Source organism: Oncorhynchus masou, chromosome 20 (assembly GCF_036934945.1).
Source record: "Oncorhynchus masou masou isolate Uvic2021 chromosome 20, UVic_Omas_1.1, whole genome shotgun sequence".
NCBI classification, from domain to species: domain Eukaryota; kingdom Metazoa; phylum Chordata; class Actinopteri; order Salmoniformes; family Salmonidae; genus Oncorhynchus; species Oncorhynchus masou.
In genome coordinates, this window is record NC_088231.1 from 14,295,312 (window position 1) to 14,314,580 (window position 19,269).

A 19,269-nucleotide genomic window follows, 5' to 3' on the forward strand; every position below is an offset into this window, starting at 1 on the left:
ACAGCTGTAGGATCTTAATTTGAACCAGTTTAACCACTTTTGTATGGGTTGATGCATTTTTCATAAGGGAAAATCAATTTTGCGATTGGAGATTACAAACCTCAGAAGCATTTTTAAAGCTGAAGTACACTATGCATTTTAAATGTCCTGCATTGCAGGAAAGTTCTCCTGCAAAAGGGTGTTCAAATTAAGATCCTACATCTGTAGGCTAAATCTCCTAGGGGTATTCACATAAATACTGGCTAGCATTTTATATAGGGAGTAGGTTATTCGAGGCTTAGGTGTTTTTTCAACATGACTTATATTTATATCAATCCAAAAACATGTTACAGTGTACTACTGTGTCCAAGGCTGGAGATGGTATTTGTTGATATTCACAAAGTACCTCAAAGAAAGAGTGCTGATCTAGGACCAGGTCTCCTCTTCCATATAATCTTATTATTTATTATTTAAAAGAAGAAACAGATCCTAGATCAGCACTCCTACTCTGAGATCCTGTGCTTTGTCTCTGAATGAACTTAGTAAAAGGAGACAGCTAACAGTCAGTTGAAGTCTCACATGTGAGGGCTTAAGGTACGTGGCAAAAAGGATATTTAGACAGTCTGTCTTCGATTTCCATCGACCTCTATTACGGGAACGAATCAAAGCGGTTAAACTTTTATTTTGAGGGATCTAAAGTGCATATATTGGAGAATTTGACTTTTTTTGATGGCTCTCTCTCTCCCCATCTCTTTCTTTCTTTCTTTCTTTCACTCACTCACTCACATAATCTCTCTCTCTCTTCCCCACTCTCCCTCTTTCTCTCGTTATCTCGCTCGCTCTTTCTCCACGTGAGGTTATTATGTAGTCTGGGCACCTGTGAAAACACTGTAACCTTTCTCAGTGTGCCCTTCCTTGGTATTGCCAAGAGGGACATACAAGCCATGGCCAGGCAGTGCCCAACAATGGATTCCTCTGAAAAACATGAGTAATTGCCCTGAGGGGAGAAATAACATCGAATTGAATCAGTTTTCCAATATCATTTTTAGTTTCCAAAATATTTGCACGTGAATTTCCACCAAATCAGACTGAAACGTATATGAGATGATGCAACCTCCATAACCCCACCTCTGTTTTTTATGTTTCTAGTATCACTGCTGGAGGTTTGCTTTGCACATGCGTCCATTTTCATTCTTTCTCTCTGAATCACAATGTAGTTCAATGAGACAAATGGATGGATGGACGGATTATTACATTGTAGTACATTATGGCTAATTGCTTTTTTACCAAATTGAATAAGTACATATAAAAGAAACATAAGTGTTATTTAAAGAATCTGACTGGCTGTAGGCTGTAGTTTCTAAGTAGGCTTTGCTTATGTTATTTCACAATAACTGGCATTATATATTTGATATCAACTAGGCACATCACATTCATGTTCAACTAACTCCACTGACCCAATAACCATATGACACCTAACAGTCTAAACATGAGTTATATGTCTTATTTTGACAAAATGTAATTACGGTTGAGAACCTTAGCACCATTCCCTGACCTATATACTGCACATTAAGACTCTGGCTAGCTCCGGTTTCAAAAGAGATGAGTTAAGCCATGCTAACAACACATACCCTTTAGCTGACCTTTATGGACTAGCTAGAGAGTTAGAACCTCACTGTGAATATATATGTGTGTGCCTGTGTGTGCCTGTGTGTGCGTGTGCGTGCGTGTGCGTGTGTGTGCATGTACTACGCCCAATATGCATTATGGTGTGACGCCGAAATCCATCATGGACGTGTTAACTAAAGTCGGACACACACGGTGAGACCAGGTTGCTCATCCAATATGCTCCTGGCACAGCCGAGGATCCAACTCATTTACTAAAGAAATTGTTTACGGTGGCAATCCGACAGAGGCTGTCATTAGAGTTGTGTCTTGTGTGTTCCCCAAATGAGTCACTGTGTCCAAACAAACAACCTTATTGGAAGCTACACCCATGGGCCTGTTAGCCCACTGAAACGTAAGACACACGTAGCATGGACGACGGATACAAAACGTGCCACACACGGGCAAGGCTGTCGGAGAACACTGCTTAAAGTGGGTACTGGCCTGTACACTTGACCAGTAGCGTGGGTTTTTCGCAATCCAACCGCTTGACAGCTAAATATATTCACTGAGCTAAATAAAGAAGATGAGGTTGAGGAATAGCGTCATTAGACAAAAGAAACTGTGTCATTAGACAAATTAAAGAAACAATAATATAGAGAAGAAATGGCTTAAAGTTGTGGGGAAAAAAAAAATATTGTACTCAATACAACTGGTGACTGGTAGTGTCCTGAAAAAAGGAAAAATGGAAAAATGACACTACCGACATTCGAGAGTGGGACTTTAACAAAACAGGGGATGTCGGGTTGGCAGTTGGCTGATTAGAACTAACACCATAATTACTACATACAGTGGGGACAGTAACTTCTGCTGTTGCGGAAGTGTTTTGTTTTGGAGTTAACATGCTCCAATTCACCTGTCCCCATGAGGCACCCTGTACCTCTCCCTCTCAAGATCACGTCGCTGCTGCTGCTCGAGTAATCTGCCGTACCGTCTACCGTACCGTCTACCTGACTCCGATCACTGGAGCGGATGATGCCTCTAATCATAGTTATCTTTCAACCACGAGGACGAACTGTCACCACAGATGTTAGATGTTCATTTGATCACCCTGTTGCTGGAGAACATTCCCGCAATGCAGGAACATTTAAACGTGTAGTGTATTTGAGCTTTAAAAACGCTTCTGAAGTTTGTCATTTCCAAATTTCAGACATCATTTTCCCTTACGAAAAATCTATCAACTCCTACAAAAATGTCCATTAATTATAATCCACACAATAATAAAAATGACCTGTTTCTGCAGGATTCTTTTCCTGCTGTAGTAAACAGACCTTAATCTTAGAGCAGATTTAGATACAGCTAGTTTGAATCCTGCTTCGAAAATACATCAGGTTTAATGCCCAGAGCAAGTGAGATCCCAGGAACTACGTAAAATCTTAATAATCAGAAATTATATACAGTAAATGCATTGATTTATACCAGTGAAGTCCTTATAGTGAAAGTTCGCCAAAGACTTTAAAGGTAATGTATCATAATACAAATTTTAAAAACTATAATAAGAAACACACACTTGGGGGGGGGGGGTGGTATTGCCATCTACAAGTGGTGTATATTGCATTTTTGGGGGCAAAATTAAATTGCAACTTGGCCTTTAAAGATCCATACCCCAGAGGGAAGTCAAGCCCAGGTAAATGATTTAACCCATCACGAAACAGACATGTTTATGATCTGGTCTGTACCTATAGCAGGCAGGGATTGATTGGTGGCCATTTTGTGAGATAAATGAGGAAGAGCTGCCTGGCTGCCAGAGCGGAGGCGGGAAACTGTGGTGGTTATCTCCTCCTTGGGAACAAATTTCCTGCTCTTTTAGGCAGGTTCCCAACCATGCAGGATTAACAGCCAGCAGAGCAGACCAGGGCAAGGCTGCAGGTTGGAGTGGGTGGGTGGGTCTGTCTGTCGTGTCTGTCTGTCAGATGTACTGTAGCTAGCTTCACTTTGGTCATGGCCTTCAAATGAACCTGTAAATACCATAGAGAAGTAATCTCTCTCTCTCTCTCTCTCTCTCTGTCTGTCTGTCGGTAGATGTACTGTAGCTAGCTTCACCTTGGTCATGGCCCTCAAATGAACCTGTAAATACCATAGAGAAGTAATCTCTCTCTCTCTCTCTCTCTCTCTCTCTCTCTGTCTGTCTGTCGGTAGATGTACTGTAGCTAGCTTCACTTTGGTCATGGCCCTCAAATGAACCTGTAAATACCATAGAGAAGTAATCTCTCTCTCTCTCTCTCTCTCTCTGTATCTCTCTGAATGCTGGTAGGAGGAGCTATATATGAGGACGGCTCATTTTAATGGCTGGAATGGGATAAATGGAATGGTATCAAACACATAACACATATGGGTACCACGTTTGACTCAGGTCCATTTATTCCATTCCAGCCATTACAATGAGTCTGTCCTCCTATAGCTCCTCCCACCAGCCTCCACTGCTCTCCACTGACTCCCAGCTGCCGATTATGTCTGGCTCAGGGGAAACTGAACTGTGATCAGGGGATACTGAATTCAGCCCACTGTATACAACTGTAGGGTGATGTCTGGCTCAGGGGGAACTGAACTGGGATCAGGGGATACTGAATTCAGCCCACTGGGTACAACTGTTATTGTTCCAGCCCAATACTTAAAAAAATAATATACAAAAGTGAGAATGTTATCTCAAAGATGTAAACATGTCACACCATCATGACAACTTTAACTTGACTGTACGTACATACCCCAACCAGAAGCCATAGATTACAGGCAACATCCGCACTAAGCTAAAGGTTAGATCTGCCGCTTTCAAGAAGCGGGACTCTAACCCGGAAGCTTATAAGAAACCTCGCTATCCCAAACAGGCATAGCATCAACACAGCACTAAGACTGAATTATATTACACTGGCTCTGACGCTCGTCGGATGTGGCAGGACGTGGCTGTGGCGGGGAAAAACAGCCGTGAGCTGCCCAGTTACACAAGCCTACCAGACGAGATAAATTACTATTATGCCCACTTCGAGGCAAGTAACACTGAAACATGCATGAGAGCATAATTTGTTCCGGACGACTGTGTGATCACGCTCTCAGTAGCCGATGTGAGTAAGACCTTTAAACAGGTCAACATTCACAAGGCCGTAGGGCCAGACGGATTACCAGGACGTGTACTCCGAGCGTGCGCAGACCAACTGGCAAGTGTCTTCACTGACATTTTCAACCTGTCCCTGACTGAGTCTATAATACCAACATGTTTCAAGCAGACCACCATAGTGCCTGTGCCCAAGAACACCAAGGTAACCTGCCTAAATAACTACCGACCAGTAGCACTCACGTCTGTAGCCATGAAGTGCTTTGAAAGGCTAGTCATGGCTCACATAAACACCATTATCCAACCCTCCTCTACCCTGTAACTATTCCCCAGGTCATTGCTGTAAATGAGAACGTGTTCTCAGTCAACTTACCTGATAAAATAAGGGTAAAATAAAAAAACCCTAGACCCACTCCAATTTGCATACCGCACTAACAGATCCACAGATGATGCAATCTCTATTGAACTCCACATTGCCCTTTCCCACCTGGACAAAAGGAACACCTATGTGAGAATGCTGTTCATTGACTACAGCTCAGCACGCAACACTAAAAGCTCATCACTAAGCTAAGGACCCTGGGACTAAACACCTCCCTCTGCAAATGGATCCTGGACTTGCTGACAGGCCGCCCCCAGGTGGTAAGGGTAGGTAACAACACATCCACCACGCTGATCCTCAAAACAGGGCCCCTCAGCGTTGCGTGCTCAGTCCCCTCCTGTACTCCCTGTCCACTCATGACTGCCATGCCAGGCGCGACTCCAACACCATAATTAAGTTTGCTGATGACAACTGTGGTAGGCCTGATCACCGACAATGATGAGACAGCCTATAGGGAAGAGGTCAGGGACCTGACAGTGTGGTGCAAGGACAACAACCTCTCCCTCAACGTGATCAAGACAAAGGAGATGATTGTGGACTACAGGAAAAGGAGGACCGAGCACACCCCCATTCTCATCGACGGGGCTGTAGTGGAGCAGGATGAGAGCTTCAAGTTTTCTTGTTGTTAACATCACCAACAAACTATCATGGTCCAAACACACCAAGACAGCTGTGAAGAGGGCACGACAAAGACTATTCCCATTCAGGAGACTGAAAAGATTTGGCATGGGTCCTCAGATCCTACAGCTGCACCATCGAGAGCATCCTGACTGGTTGCATCACTGCCTGGTATGGCAACTGCTCGGCCTCCGACTGCAAGGCACTACAGAGGGTAGTGTGTTGACTAGGGTGGCAAAGTGGTACCTAAGCGCCAAGTCTAGGTCCAAAAGACACATCTTAACAGCTTCTACCTCCAAGCCATAAGACTCCTAATCAAATGGCTACCCAGACTATTTGCATTGCACCCCCCCCCCCCCCCCCCACCGCTTTTATGCTGCTGCTACTCTCTGTTTATTATCTATACAGAGTCACTTTAACTCTACCTACATGTACATATTACCTCAACTAACCGGTGTTTCCGGCACATTGCCTCGGTACCGGTACCCCCTGTATATAGCCCCGCTATTTTTATTATACTGCTGCTCTTTAGTTATTTGTTATAGTTCTTTTTTACTTAACAGTTCTTTTTTCTTAACTTTGTTGGTTAAGGGCTTGTAAATAAGCATTTCATTGTAAGGTCTACACTTCTTGTATTCCGCGCATGTGACAAATACAATTTTTGATTTGATTTAATGCGATTTGGAATGCCAGATCAGAAACTGAAATATAGCGCCATCCTGTGGACACAATTTCTCCAGTCATAACATGTTGCAATACTGTACTAAAACTGAGCTCCACTGTATCTCTCCACTGTATGTATATAGGCTATAAAGCCGAGAGAAATCACTGAATTCACCTCTATGACTTGGTGACGTGTCCAGTGTGCTGGTATTTATATATTATGGGTTATTAGTCGCTCCTATCTAAGATTAAAGGATGTAGTCAGAGGAAAAGCACCAACATCCTGTTTTGATTTCACTCGGCTAACACTACACAGCAGAATGTTTTTTTTAATCATCTGAACAAGACTTGTGTATTATCATGTATTACGCCCACTACATATCATCATTAAGGAACATTTGATGCTTATTTATGATTCATAGGCACTAAACACTTACTGTTGTTGATGGTTTTATCTTCATAACCTATCTCTGACTAAGAAAGGTTGATAGATTATGTAGCCAGTTCCTGCCAAGGGGGAAGATGTAACAGTCTCATTAGACCTATGCCCTATATGTCAGACAGATATTAACATATATCCACGTCTGTGGGTGTTTTTGTCTAGTACTCAAACAACAAGTTGGCATACAGTTAGTATAACCTCACACCAGCCCATTATTACAGATACATGTGCAAAATGTCAGCCTTGCAAAGCACAGTGCCATTGTCAAAGAGCAATACTGAGGTTTCAAAGTGGTAAACCATGCATACTATGCATAATGTACCTGTTTTTTGCAACATCAATAGGCCTACTGTGTATTTTATTCATGTTGAATTTAGGCCTATTAGTAAATGTCGTATTAATAGCCACTGCAATGTATTATTCTGTTCTACACTATACATTTTTTTTTTGTTTTGCTCATGAGACGTCTCCTCCTATCCAAAAGCATTTTGAGTATTAAGTATTAAAACGGAGAAACTCAAACATACTTCAAATGTAAAGGTACCCTATTTCCAGCGCAATAGCGTACCTGTGCTCAGGAGCCTGCGACCGAACGCACTCCCCTCCCTCCCTCCCCTCTACTCTCCCTCTCTCGTCCCCGCCACCCCTTCAGAGTTTGTATTGCACTCGTTACAGAAGGAGGGTTCATGTGCACAGAATGACGTCGCACTGCAAGTCTGTCTGACTCCTTCGCTGTTTTTATCAGTCATTCTATCGAATGGCTAGAAAATCATAAATCTGCGGAATTATGGTCCGAATGTGAGAATACCTGATGCGTCCGATCTATATGTCGCTCTCGATCAGTGTGTCCAAGCAGCGTCTTGATGTCGAGGATTACGAGTGATATAGGCTACGCAGCTCAGCAGAGTTCTAGCCTACTGTTCTGTGCGTTGAGCTGTCAGAACTGAAACTACATGTATGGAAAGAGAAAATGCAGAAAAGCTGAAGTTGGGGATATTGTAAAGAAGAAGAAATAAGGTAGAGGCTTGGTTTCGTCTTTATTCTCTCTTCTGGATTATTGCCGCCCAGCAACACAGCCACTTGACAAATCTGAATGTCGTAATTAAGGTAAGGGCGCAGAATGATATAGCTCGAGGTAGGTAAAATACTTGTGGTTATTATAATACTTAGATGAATATGTCAACTCCATAAACGAAATGTACATCACTTTAATTGTCACCTGAATTATCCCCAGGAAATCTTTAACTTTGAACTATATCCTGAGGGACCGCTCGGACAGATTGTGACCTACAGTATAGGCTATGAATACAATTAAAGGCTGCTCTCTTTCTCTCTAAACAATAAAAATAGCCTAATAATAATAATAATAATAATAGGATTATTTGCCCCCAGCAGGCTATTGGGCGCATTTATTTATTATGGAATCTAAACTTAAAATCAGTTGTTTATGACTTTTCAAAGATCAGTTAATAACAACTTGAACTTTGTCTCCAGCGACATTTCCATCAGATAATCATTCTTTACAATAAGAAATAATGGATAAGAGTACGGCTTGCTCTGCTGTCATTGCAGAACTGAGACGTCTGAAATGACCTGCTTGCTAACTATTAATGCACTTTTGAAATAGTTTTGCACACTCTTCGATCAGTTGCCATCAATGTCAAAACTTTGATGTGCATTTAGTTAGATCAGATTGCCCCCCAAAATATTGCATAGCCTTCATCTGTCGTGACAACCTGGCATGTAGCCTACCTGTTTTTGTAGTTTGTGCGTCGACAACTATCCTATCTCATAAGCGTTCTCATTTAGTATAGCCTAACCCGTAATTAGGTCACCTCATCAAAATATCAGTGTTTTTCTTTAGTCCTCCTCTTTGACAGTAGGCTAAAACATAAGTTTACCAGGGCATAAGTTTAGGAACAACAGCATTACAATACGCATAATATAAAGGGCTAAATGTGATAACCTGGGTCAATATTGCGCATTGAATTGTTCTAGAAAGTTGTTATATGTTTTCCAGAAGACGCTCAAAGATAGATACCATTTTCAAGTTATGTCGCAGCTATGTTGTGTCTGAAAAAACAATAGGGGATTGACAGAATTGTCGGACCAATCCGTGATGAAAGTTTATCTGACGCTGTGTCTGTCTCTATCCAATGGAAGTGCCCAAGAGGAGGAAATGAAAACTATAAAACTACGTCATGTATTTTTTTTACATCAAACTGTACTGACTTGGCGATTTAATAGTACAGTTAGTGCAATTAATCATGCAAACCAGAAGGTATCATGTCATACATCTAAAGAAATGCACTATAAGAAGTAACTTGCAATGTATGACAAGGTGTGATGGGGAGTTGAGTTATAGAACGAGTATTACTCGCACAAATCGTTCTATGACCCCCCCCCCACCAGCTTCGGCAATGTGAGATTCCAGCGGCTTTTGCATGATATGTGAATAATGCATTAAAAAAATACCCTACCACTTTGAATTCATATTTAAACAGCTTTCATCAAATTAATGTATTCCTACAACCTGCAGGTAAATCAATGACCCAGCGATGGAGACCAAAAGATACCCAAGTTTCTTCGAAGGATCCATGGACACAGAGAAGAACAGATGGTCCCATGTCCCCAGCAGTGCCATGGACTACTGCTGCAGCGGAGCCGAGGAGGCCGACAGTCTGAACCTGAACAGCAACAGTGATGTCCTAATGGACATAGTCAATGTCAGCTGCTCCCCCAGCAGCAACACAGCCGGCAGCAAGGAGAGTAACAATAACAACAAAGAGAAGAAGAAGCCAGAGCAGCAGCCTACTCTCAAACTGACCCAGAACCAACACCAGCCTTTTGTTCTCCCCCTCTTCAACAGTTCCCTCCATGGGAGGAAGCCAGAGATGATGGACTCCAAGGAGCTGTCCAAAACTGTGGCTGAGTCCATGGGCTTGTATATGAACGCGGCCAGGGAGGCCACAGACTTTGGCGGCTTCGGCCAACAGGGGGGTCATTGTAGTCCGGGGAAGATGTACCCAGCGGGAGTTTGCGGGCGCCCCTGTCTCGAGGACAGCCAGTGTGCTGCGTCCACGGGGAGCCCCAAGTTGATGTCACCTTCTACGGGGTTCCTGAAGCAGCCTAGCTCCACCCCTGGGGATTGCTGCTCATCTGGAACCCCATCAGGGTCAGCCGTCTTGGGCTTGTCTCTGTCCTGCAGCCCCCAGACGCCCAGCTCCATCTCCAGCCCCGGGGGCAGCAACAACCTAGTTTCATCCACTACCAGCCCCACCTGCTTTGGGGGGCCGTTCGCCTGTACGACCATCAGTAACCCTGTCAACCAGCATAACGCTGCCGGACCAGCTCTGGCCCACAACCACGTCCACAGAAGGAACTCGGCCACCTGCAGCCCGGCAGGCTCCAGCACAGTGGGGTCGCCTCCGCTCACCAGCCCCCTCAACGTGATGCGCTCACCCATCTCCAGCCCACAAAGCATGAGCAGCGTGCGCTCCCCACCGTCATGCAGCACCTCTACCAACATGAGGTCATCGTCTGTCTCCAGCCCCACTGGCAGCACCAACAACATGAGGGCTTCATCGTCTATCTCCAGTCCGAACTCCGGGGGCCCCATGGCAATGTCCTCGAGCCCCAGGAACCCCTCTGGCGGTGGGGGTGGGTTTGCTGTGTCCAGCCCTGTTAGTGAACTGGGCCTGGTCCAGAATGACTCCAACAGTCCCGAGGGACGAAGAGACCAGCAGGACTTCAAGGAGTTTGAGTTCCCCAAGGTGGAGAGCGTGGACGGGGAGATGTTCAACGTAGGCCTGGACCACATGGGTATGGTAAAGTTCATCAAGAATGAACCCGACACGGACTATAGGAGCATGTGTCTGGGTAATGGTAGCAACAACACAAAGTGTAACCAGGCCACCGGCTGCCCCGGCAATGGCTCACCTTTCATCACACAGATAAAAAGTGAGCCAAACAAAGATGGCGGCGGATGCATGAATCCTCAGTGCTACACTGAGCAGCAGCAGCAACACTCTATGGGTCTCTTCCAGTCAGGTCCGTCCGAGATTACCTACTTGTCTCTGAGGGACAATATTGACGAATACAGTCTCTCTGGGATCTTGGGACCTCCGGGCACTGAGATGAATGGCAGTTACGAAGCCGGCGTGTTCCCCCACAATCTCCTGTCTAAAGTTAAACAAGAGAACAACGATGGCAGCTACTACCAAGAGAACAACAACAACGTTGTGCCCACCTCGGCCATTGTGGGTGTTAATTCAGGCGGACACTCGTTTCACTACCAGATCGGAGCGCAGGGGACAATGTCTTTCTCACGGCACGACCCAAGGGATCACGGGACGAACCCTTTGTTGAATCTAATTTCGCCTGTTACCGCGTTAATGGAGTCGTGGAAATCTCGGCCCGGCATGTCGCAGGGTCCAAGAGGAGAGGGCTATCCAGGTCACGGCTGCATGCCAGACAGCAGGTCAAGGTAAGAAAGAAATCGATGTATGGACAAAAACAAACTGCATTTTGGGTACTCTAGTGCTGCTGCACAACTCCAGCACAGTAAGAGTGGCTGGCTGGCTCAGAAATGTTTGTTACTTTCAATATAGAAAAGTTGAAGCAGAAAACAAACAGCATTGTGGGATTGTAGTGCTGCTGCACAACTCCAGTACAGTAAGAGTGCTGGCTCAGAAACTGTTATTACTTTAGACTTGTTACTTTATGTTACTTTAGACTAGTTATAAGACATGATGGACTGTCCACAGCATCTGCACAAAGCACACCCAGTGGTATAATCCAAGGGCTCTCATGTGCAGAGAGATGCTCCCTGCTATGTAGCTTTTGGGTGGAACTGAGTCTGTTTACTACAGTGTGACAGGATGAATGAAGGGGACAATGTGTCTGACTTAAAGACCATGTTGCTCAGGACTGAGAGGTTAAAGAAGGGCGTTTTCTCTGAGTTGGGGACTACCAATATACTAATAACAACAAGGCTTGGTTGGGAAAGGGAAAAGTAGCGGGATGTTGGCTTGGCTGGGAGAACAGGAACTAAGGGATGGGGTCCAGTATTAGATAGCAACATCGCAACATACAGTAGAAAATAGGGCCAGGGCAGCAGTGTAATAGAGGCTAAAGTTTGTTCTCTTATCAGAGCTATGTGTATGGACAAAAACAACATTTATTGTACTGTTATTGAGAGGTCCTGAAGGGACCTTGTGTAATGCAAATATATTTTTACGAACCTGGGCTGGCCATTATGTGGCGACGTCATAAATGATTATGAATGATTGATCACATGCTTTTGTTGCCAGATGTAGGAAACAAACAGTTGCCTTGCAGGGCAGAGCCCCTGCCACCAAACAAAAACAAACATGCAGAAAAACGGTTTGTTTTGCACAGGCAAATATGGCAACGTCTAACTTTGACACAGTTGTTGTTCGGACAGTTTATCTGACAGTTGAGTGTGAAGCTAAATATTATGATATTAAGATCCAGGATGAATAAAACAAAAGTATCACAGCTATGAAATCAACCAGGATATTGGAAAAAATTATCCAACTTTGTTTCAATTTCAGTATGTGAAGGAGTTACAAGGAATTCCTTCCTTGCAGAAGGAGTTTGTTTACAGTTAATTTAAAGATGTGAAGATATGATTATATGGCTCTGGTATTTGGGTGTGATATATTTCTTCATTTTTGTTCATTTCACAGAGGGGATGTTTATTAATGTTGGTGTAAACCACCGTGCCTCCATTTTAGCACTCCCTTACGTTGTAAAAAATATTTTGGAAGCTTTAGAAATGCATTTATTAATGTCTACATTAATTTTGCCACATGTATTATATTACAGACACCTTAATGCATAATCTTAAATGATATTATGTGAGCTAAACATAAAAAAAAACAATCTATTTTCCTTTAGTATATATTTTTTAGCTTACTAATGTTACTTTCCCAACTATAGCAAAAGATAATACAATACATGTAATTTTGTCATTAAAACATTTAATTGAAATACTGTAGAATTCCATTCATTCCTATGGAGGACTGCTCCTACTGGGGGAAATGCCAATATGGCCGACCAGTGACTTCAAAGCCTCTCAATGGCCAATACATAGCATCAGCAATCCAGGGTTTGTATACATCATTGGTCGTAACTAATGATTTCTCTCTCTCCCCAACCACTTTATTTGAACACACTCACAAACAGATCTACAACAATTATCCAGTCTCACTCAAAAAAGCACCAATAGCACCATCAGGCTGGTTAAAAATGGGGCAATGATCATGTCAGCCTTTGTCCTGAGGCTGTTATGTTGGTCCAGGTCAGTCCCTGTCCCATTGACCTCCTATCGATAGACCATGCTACAATTCATCCAGTTGTTCTGGCTGTCTGATCAGGGCTATTCTTGTCATACTTGGCTATGGAATGGTCAGTCCACTTTTGGCATTCCAGTACAGTAGAGTATGTGACAGGGGGTTAGGGCATGTATTCAAAAAGTGTTTTTAGAGTAGGAGTGCTGATCTAGGGTCAGGTTATAAAATGTTCATAAAATGTTATTCATTATGAACTAAAAGTCGTAAGTGATCTTAGATCGGAACTCCTAATCTAAAGACTCTTTGTGAATATGGGCCCAGAGACTTAGTTGAGATCAGGTGGGAATGAGTTAGATTTACATGCCATTCTGTCAGTTCGATTTCTATGGTTATATGCAAACTCATGTCATTGACTGTAACAACCCCCCCCCCCAAAACTATTTTCTACTGCCCTTTATGACCTAAATACTTGACTCTGCTTGTATAACATAACCCTCTCTAACCCCCTCGTTCAAGATATCTGGCCTGGTTTGACCCCCCCCCCCCCCCACACACACACACACACACACTGATTTGAATAACGCTGGCTCATGATTAACAGAAATCAATTTCTCTTTCAACAGTGAGAATGATTATCCCTAGGGTACGAGCAGCAAATGAACTCAATGGTTTTTCCTAAACGGTTGGCCCGCCTCTGGCTTCATTGTGTTTTAAATCAATACTGGACACAGAGGAATAGCCGGATGTTTGATTGGCAGAGAGGGAGCTGATGTCTATGTGCAGTGGAGGTACTAAACGTGTGTTTGTCTTTGCACACGTGTATTGGTGTGTGTGTGTGTGTGTGTGTGTGTGTGTGTGTGTGTGTGTGTGTGTGTGTATGTATGTGTGCGTGTGTGCCAGCTGCGCTGCCTACAGTATCTGTGGGTTTCTGTGGGATAACAAGGCATGCAGTTCCTGCCAAATGATCTGTCCGTTACCTTGGAGACAACCTGTCTTCTTCCTCTATGGTGGGAGCCAGAGGTTCAAGTGATGTTGATGGGATCACTGCCACCCTAGGCCTAATGAGATACAGCTTAGCCCCCTAATGTCAGGCAGGATGACAGTCAGAGGTGGGGCCTGGCTTGGCCGTATGGCAGAGACCCAGATACAGACACAGCACTGGAACTGCCCCTCTCTATAAAACTATACACTTAGCTCCTCACAGGAGAGGTTCAATCAAACACGCACTGGGGAAGACTAGCCAGAGTCCTGCTGTTCTCAGAGAAACAACACTTCATTCCAACTACACATAGTTCATCACAAGAGAAGGGGTTCAATCAAAACTGCACTGCAGAAGACCCATATGCTTGTGGTTAAGAAATATTGCTTATTTAGTTATATTCCTGTGCTGAGGTTGCTTGTTTTTATGTGATTAATCAAAGTTTTTTGGACTCAGTTTACAATGTATACGGTACCTATTAATTACATTTTATTAGGGTGTTTACAATCGTTCCAAGTAGCCAAGCGTTGCCGCAGTGTGAGTTGGATTGACTTCCTGCCAGGATCACATAACCCCAAAAAGTCCAATTGCAGGAATTCTATGGTCCAGTTCAGCTCTGGATGGGTTAGTATTGTTCCCAGGCCAGTATTTCATCAGGAGAAAGTTACATAACCGCTAAAAACCAGCAAGAAACTGGAACTTCCTTTGATCAACTGAAGCCTTGGTTGGCAGGGAGGGAGGGAAGGAGGGAGAGAAGGAGGGAAAGAGAAAGAAAGAAAGATTGAAACAGAGAGACAGAGTGAGAGAGGGAGAGAATATCAAGAGAGTGAGAGAGAGCAAGAGAGAGAGAAAATCGAGAGACTGCTAGGTCGAAGTAGAAAGAGAAATCCCTGTGCAGTTAGTATTTTTTTCAGGCTTCAACTTTGGTTTCCTCTGTATATGGGGTAATGTTTTTAATTAAAAATGACTGTTCGTCGGAGGAGTCTGGATTACTCAGAGCGAAAGCGTTTTAACTTTAATTCACAAGAGCAAAAGAAAAAGAGAGAAAAAGAATCTCCTTGGCCCAGAATTATTTCCCATCAGAGCCTAGTTTGCTTCAGTGCTTTGGGAGAAACAGGTGGCCAGCTGTATGCGGTGCAGAGATTGACATTTTGAACGCAGAGGATTTCCCCTGCTGTATTTAAATAAGATTATATTTGACTGTATGTTTTGTAGGGAATCCGATAGAAGTATTTACTGTTTAAAGCTTGTAGGGGACCCTTCAGTCCCATGTACAATACAGTACTACTTCAAAGTCTATGTAAGAGCTTAAAATCTTATTTTCAGTCTAGTTTCCTTACCTCCTCAATTGAGATATACACAGCCATGATCAAATGATCAATTATCTGAACAAAATATATTACTATAAAATGACCTAGTTTTGGGTGCTGGATTATTTGTGTGCTCATTCCCTAAATCTCCAGATCTCGTCACCCTATTTAAAGAGTGCCCTGTTAAGCATTGACTGGGACTATGCTACAGTGTGTTGACATTTCTAGAGTTTTGTTTAAAACTCTTGAGACGCCATCCTAAATGACGAGCTACTTACAGGATACATGCTGTCAAGCACCATTAAGTCATGGAAATGGTGTTAGTGTTTAAATCAATGTGGCCAGGGACCAAATTCAGATACAACCCAAAAGGCCCAGTACACTTGTAGGTGCCTGGTGGCTGGGTCGAGATCAGTACCACAAACATGCAAATACAAAAAGAAAACATATTTCTCTATCATCCTCCCACTAAATGTTATGCTTATGGATAAAAGAGAGTATTGATTTAAAGTGACGCCGACGTTTATTTTTTTGCACATACTACATCTAGTCATTGTACTTCTATGGCACCAGCCTGGAGAAGAGGAGTAGAATCGAGTCAGGCGGAGGAGAGGAAGTGCCGGTTAAAAGAGAACGCTTTGCCTCTGGACCTGGGCCAAGTCCCAATGTTCTCCTGGCAGGATGAAAGGGCAGACTCCTGAGAGAACGCTAATAGCCCTTTAATTGTATGTTCTTCTACTAAATTAATGAGTAGCATTGATTTGATTAATTCAGACGCGGCTGGATACTAATATCTAATTAAATCCACGTCCTCGTGGTGTGGCTCGGTACGGCTGGCCCCGGTGCATTGTGGGTTGTGAGGCTGTGAGGGACGTTAGTTGCTCGTTTGGGATGTGAATGTGAGACAGGGGTGTTGGGGGTCATGTCCAAGGTGTCTTTACCTGCCCGAGCAAGGAAGGTGTTCCTTGATGAGGTAAAGACATTGAAGCCTGGGTCTTTGCTAATTCCACGTGGTCACATGACAACTACTGTATGTCGGGTCCTCACCTTTGTGTTTGTGTGTGTGACTTACACACACACACTATTTTATGTTGAGTGTGGTATAATGCTGGATAAAAGAGGACTTATTAAACGACAGAGCTAACAGATGGGAAGTTAGTCATAGACTGGAGATATCACAGGGGTGATATACACCAGTCATTATAATCACTACAAGAGAGAGAGAGAGAAAATGTGCTCAAAAATAATTACTTGAAGCTGTGGACTAAAATAAAATAATTATTACAGTTGTCTTATGAAATAAATGTTGTATTATGACATTCAAAGACTGCCTTAGTTAAAAACACTGAACATGATTATCTTCATTAAAAGTTGAGAGGAGAAAGGCAGGATATGACCTAATTAATTGATACTCATACAGCGGTAACTACTAGTTTCCTACCTCCCCGTCTTTCTCTGTTGCTGCATCTCCCCTCTCTCTCACTCTCTGACTGTACATTCCTCTCTCCCTTCCCCCCCTTTTCTCTCTCGTTCACTCTCTGACTGTACCTCCCTCCCTTCTCCTCTCTTTATCTCCCTCTTCTCTCCCTTCCTCCCTCCCTGTACCTTCCTCCCTCCCTGTACCTCCCTCCCCTCCCTCCCTCCCTCCCTCCCTCCCTCCCTCCCTCCTCCCTCCCTCCCTCCCTCCCTCCCTCCCTCCCTCCCTCCCTCCCTCCCTCCCTCCCTCCCTCCCTCCCTCCCCCTCCCTCTGACTGTACATTCCTCTCTCCCTTCCCCCCTTTTCTCTCTTGTTCACCCCCTGACTCCCTCCCTCCCTTCTCCTCTCTTTCTCTTCCTCTTACTGTACCTTCCTCCCTCCCTGTACCTTCCTCCCTCCCTCCTTTCTCCTCTCTCTCTCCCACTTACTTTACCTTCCTCCCTCCCTGTACCTTCCTCCCTCCCTCCTTTCTCTTCTCTCTCTCTCTCCCTCTGACTGTACATTCCTCTCTCCCTTCCCCCCTTTTCTCTCTTGTTCACTCTCTGACTGTACCTCCCTCCTTCCTTTCTCCTCTCTCTATCTCCCTCTTACTGTACCTTCCTCCCTCCCTCCTTTCCCCTCTCTCCCTCACTGTCCTGCCCTCCCTCCCTGTACCTTCCTCCCTCCCTCCTTTCCCCTCTCTCCCTCACTGTCCTGCCCTCCCTCCCTGTACCTTCCTCCCTCCCTCCTTTCCCCTCTCTCTCTCACTGTCCTGCCCTCCCTCCCTGTACCTTCCTCCCTCCCTCCTTTCCCCTCTCTCTCACTGTCCTGCCCTCCCTCCCTGTACCTTCCTCCCTCCCTCCTTTCCCCTCTCTCCCTCACTGTCCTGCCCTCCCTCCCTGTACCTTCCTTCCTCCCTCCCTCCTTTCCCCTCTCTCCCTCACTGTCCTGCCCTCACTCCCTGTACCTTCCTCCCTCCCTCCTTTCCCTTCTCTCCCTCACTGTCCTGCCCTCCCTCCCTGTACCTTCCTCCCCCTCCCTCCTTTCCCCTCTCTCTCTCAGTGTCCTGCCCTCCCTCCCTGTACCTTCCTCCCTCCCTCCTTTCCCCTCTCTCTCTCACTGTCCTGCCCTCCCTCCCTGTACCTTCCTCCCTCCCTCCTTTCCCTCTCTCTCCCCTGACTCCCCCTACCTTCCTCCCTCCCTCCTTTCCCCTCTCTCCCCTGACTGTACCTTCCTCCCTCCCTCCTTTCCCTGTACCTCTCCCTCCCTCCTTTCCCCTGTCCTCCCTCCCTCCTTCCTCCCTCCCTCCTTTCCCCTCTCTCCCTCCCTGTACCTTCCTCCCTCCCTCCTTTCCCCTCTCTCCCTGACTGTACCTTCCTCCCTCCCTCCTTTCCCCTCTCTCCCTGACTGTACCTTCCTCCCTCCCTCCTTTCCCCTCTCTCCCTGACTGTACCTTCCTCCCTCCCTCCTTTCCCCTCTCTCCCTGACTGTACCTTCCTCCCTCCCTCCTTTCCCCTCTCTCCCTGACTGTACCTTCCTCCCTCCCTCCTTTCCCCTCTCTCCCTGACTGTACCTTCCTCCCTCCCTCCTTTCCCCTCTCTCCCTGACTGTACCTTCCTCCCTCCCTCCTTTCCCCTCTCTCCCTGACTGTACCTTCCTCCCTCCCTCCTTTCCCCTCTCTCCCTGACTGTACCTTCCTCCCTCCCTCCTTTCCCCTCTCTCCCTGACTGTACCTTCCTCCCTCCCTCCTTTCCCCTCTCTCCCTGACTGTACCTTCCTCCCTCCCTCCTTTCCCCTCTCTCCCTGACTGTACCTTCCTCCCTCCCTCCTTTCCCCTCTCTCCCTGACTGTACCTTCCTCCCTCCCTCCTTTTCCCTCTCTCCCTGACTGTACCTTTCTCCTTCTCCTTCCCTGCTGGGATCAGAATGCCTGTCCTCATTTCAACCTCTTCTTGAAACAGGGTTTGATGAAACTTGCCCAAATTTCCAGGGTGGGCCGTACTGGGCACAGTGTGTGTGTGTGTGTGTGTGTGTGTGTGTGTGTGTGTGTGTGTGTGTGTGTGTGTGTGTGTGTGTGTGTGTGTGTGTGTGTGTGCTCAGACTTTATTACCTATCGCTGACATACAGAGGCTTGTCCCTGTCTGTCATTGTGCTCTTTTACATACTGTATGAAGAGAATGTAACTGTATACATCTACCACTGCAACACAAAGCATGAGGTTATTGTGACGACTGCCCTGGTTTCTATCAATAAAAGCTGTGTGAAATGGATGAAAATAGTGTCAGGCCTAGTTGATGAAAGAGTTATCAAGACACTGAGGCTCCTATCATTTATATAGACGGCTGCTTATGAGCTTCCACAATGCCCCTTTAAGTTTGTTCTTCATTGTTGGTGTAGGCTACGATTCATAACA

The 19,269-nt window shown here is 45.1% G+C and overlaps 1 protein-coding gene across 3 annotated transcripts in view; it reads left to right on the forward strand.

The window, feature by feature from the left end:
* Positions 1-7,442: 7,442 nt before the first annotated feature.
* Positions 7,443-19,269, forward strand: part of LOC135506998 (mineralocorticoid receptor-like) — a 104,266-nt gene continuing 92,439 nt past the window's right edge. For 2 of the 3 annotated variants that reach the window (XM_064926456.1, XM_064926458.1), the window contains exons 1-2: positions 7,443-7,812; positions 9,335-11,281. In XM_064926456.1, the coding sequence (XP_064782528.1) occupies positions 9,354-11,281 (1,928 nt within the window). In that variant the 5' untranslated portion in view covers positions 7,443-7,812; positions 9,335-9,353. Of the gene's footprint in view, positions 7,903-9,334; positions 11,282-19,269 lie in introns of all 3 variants that reach the window. The other variant, XM_064926457.1, reaches the window with a different exon arrangement.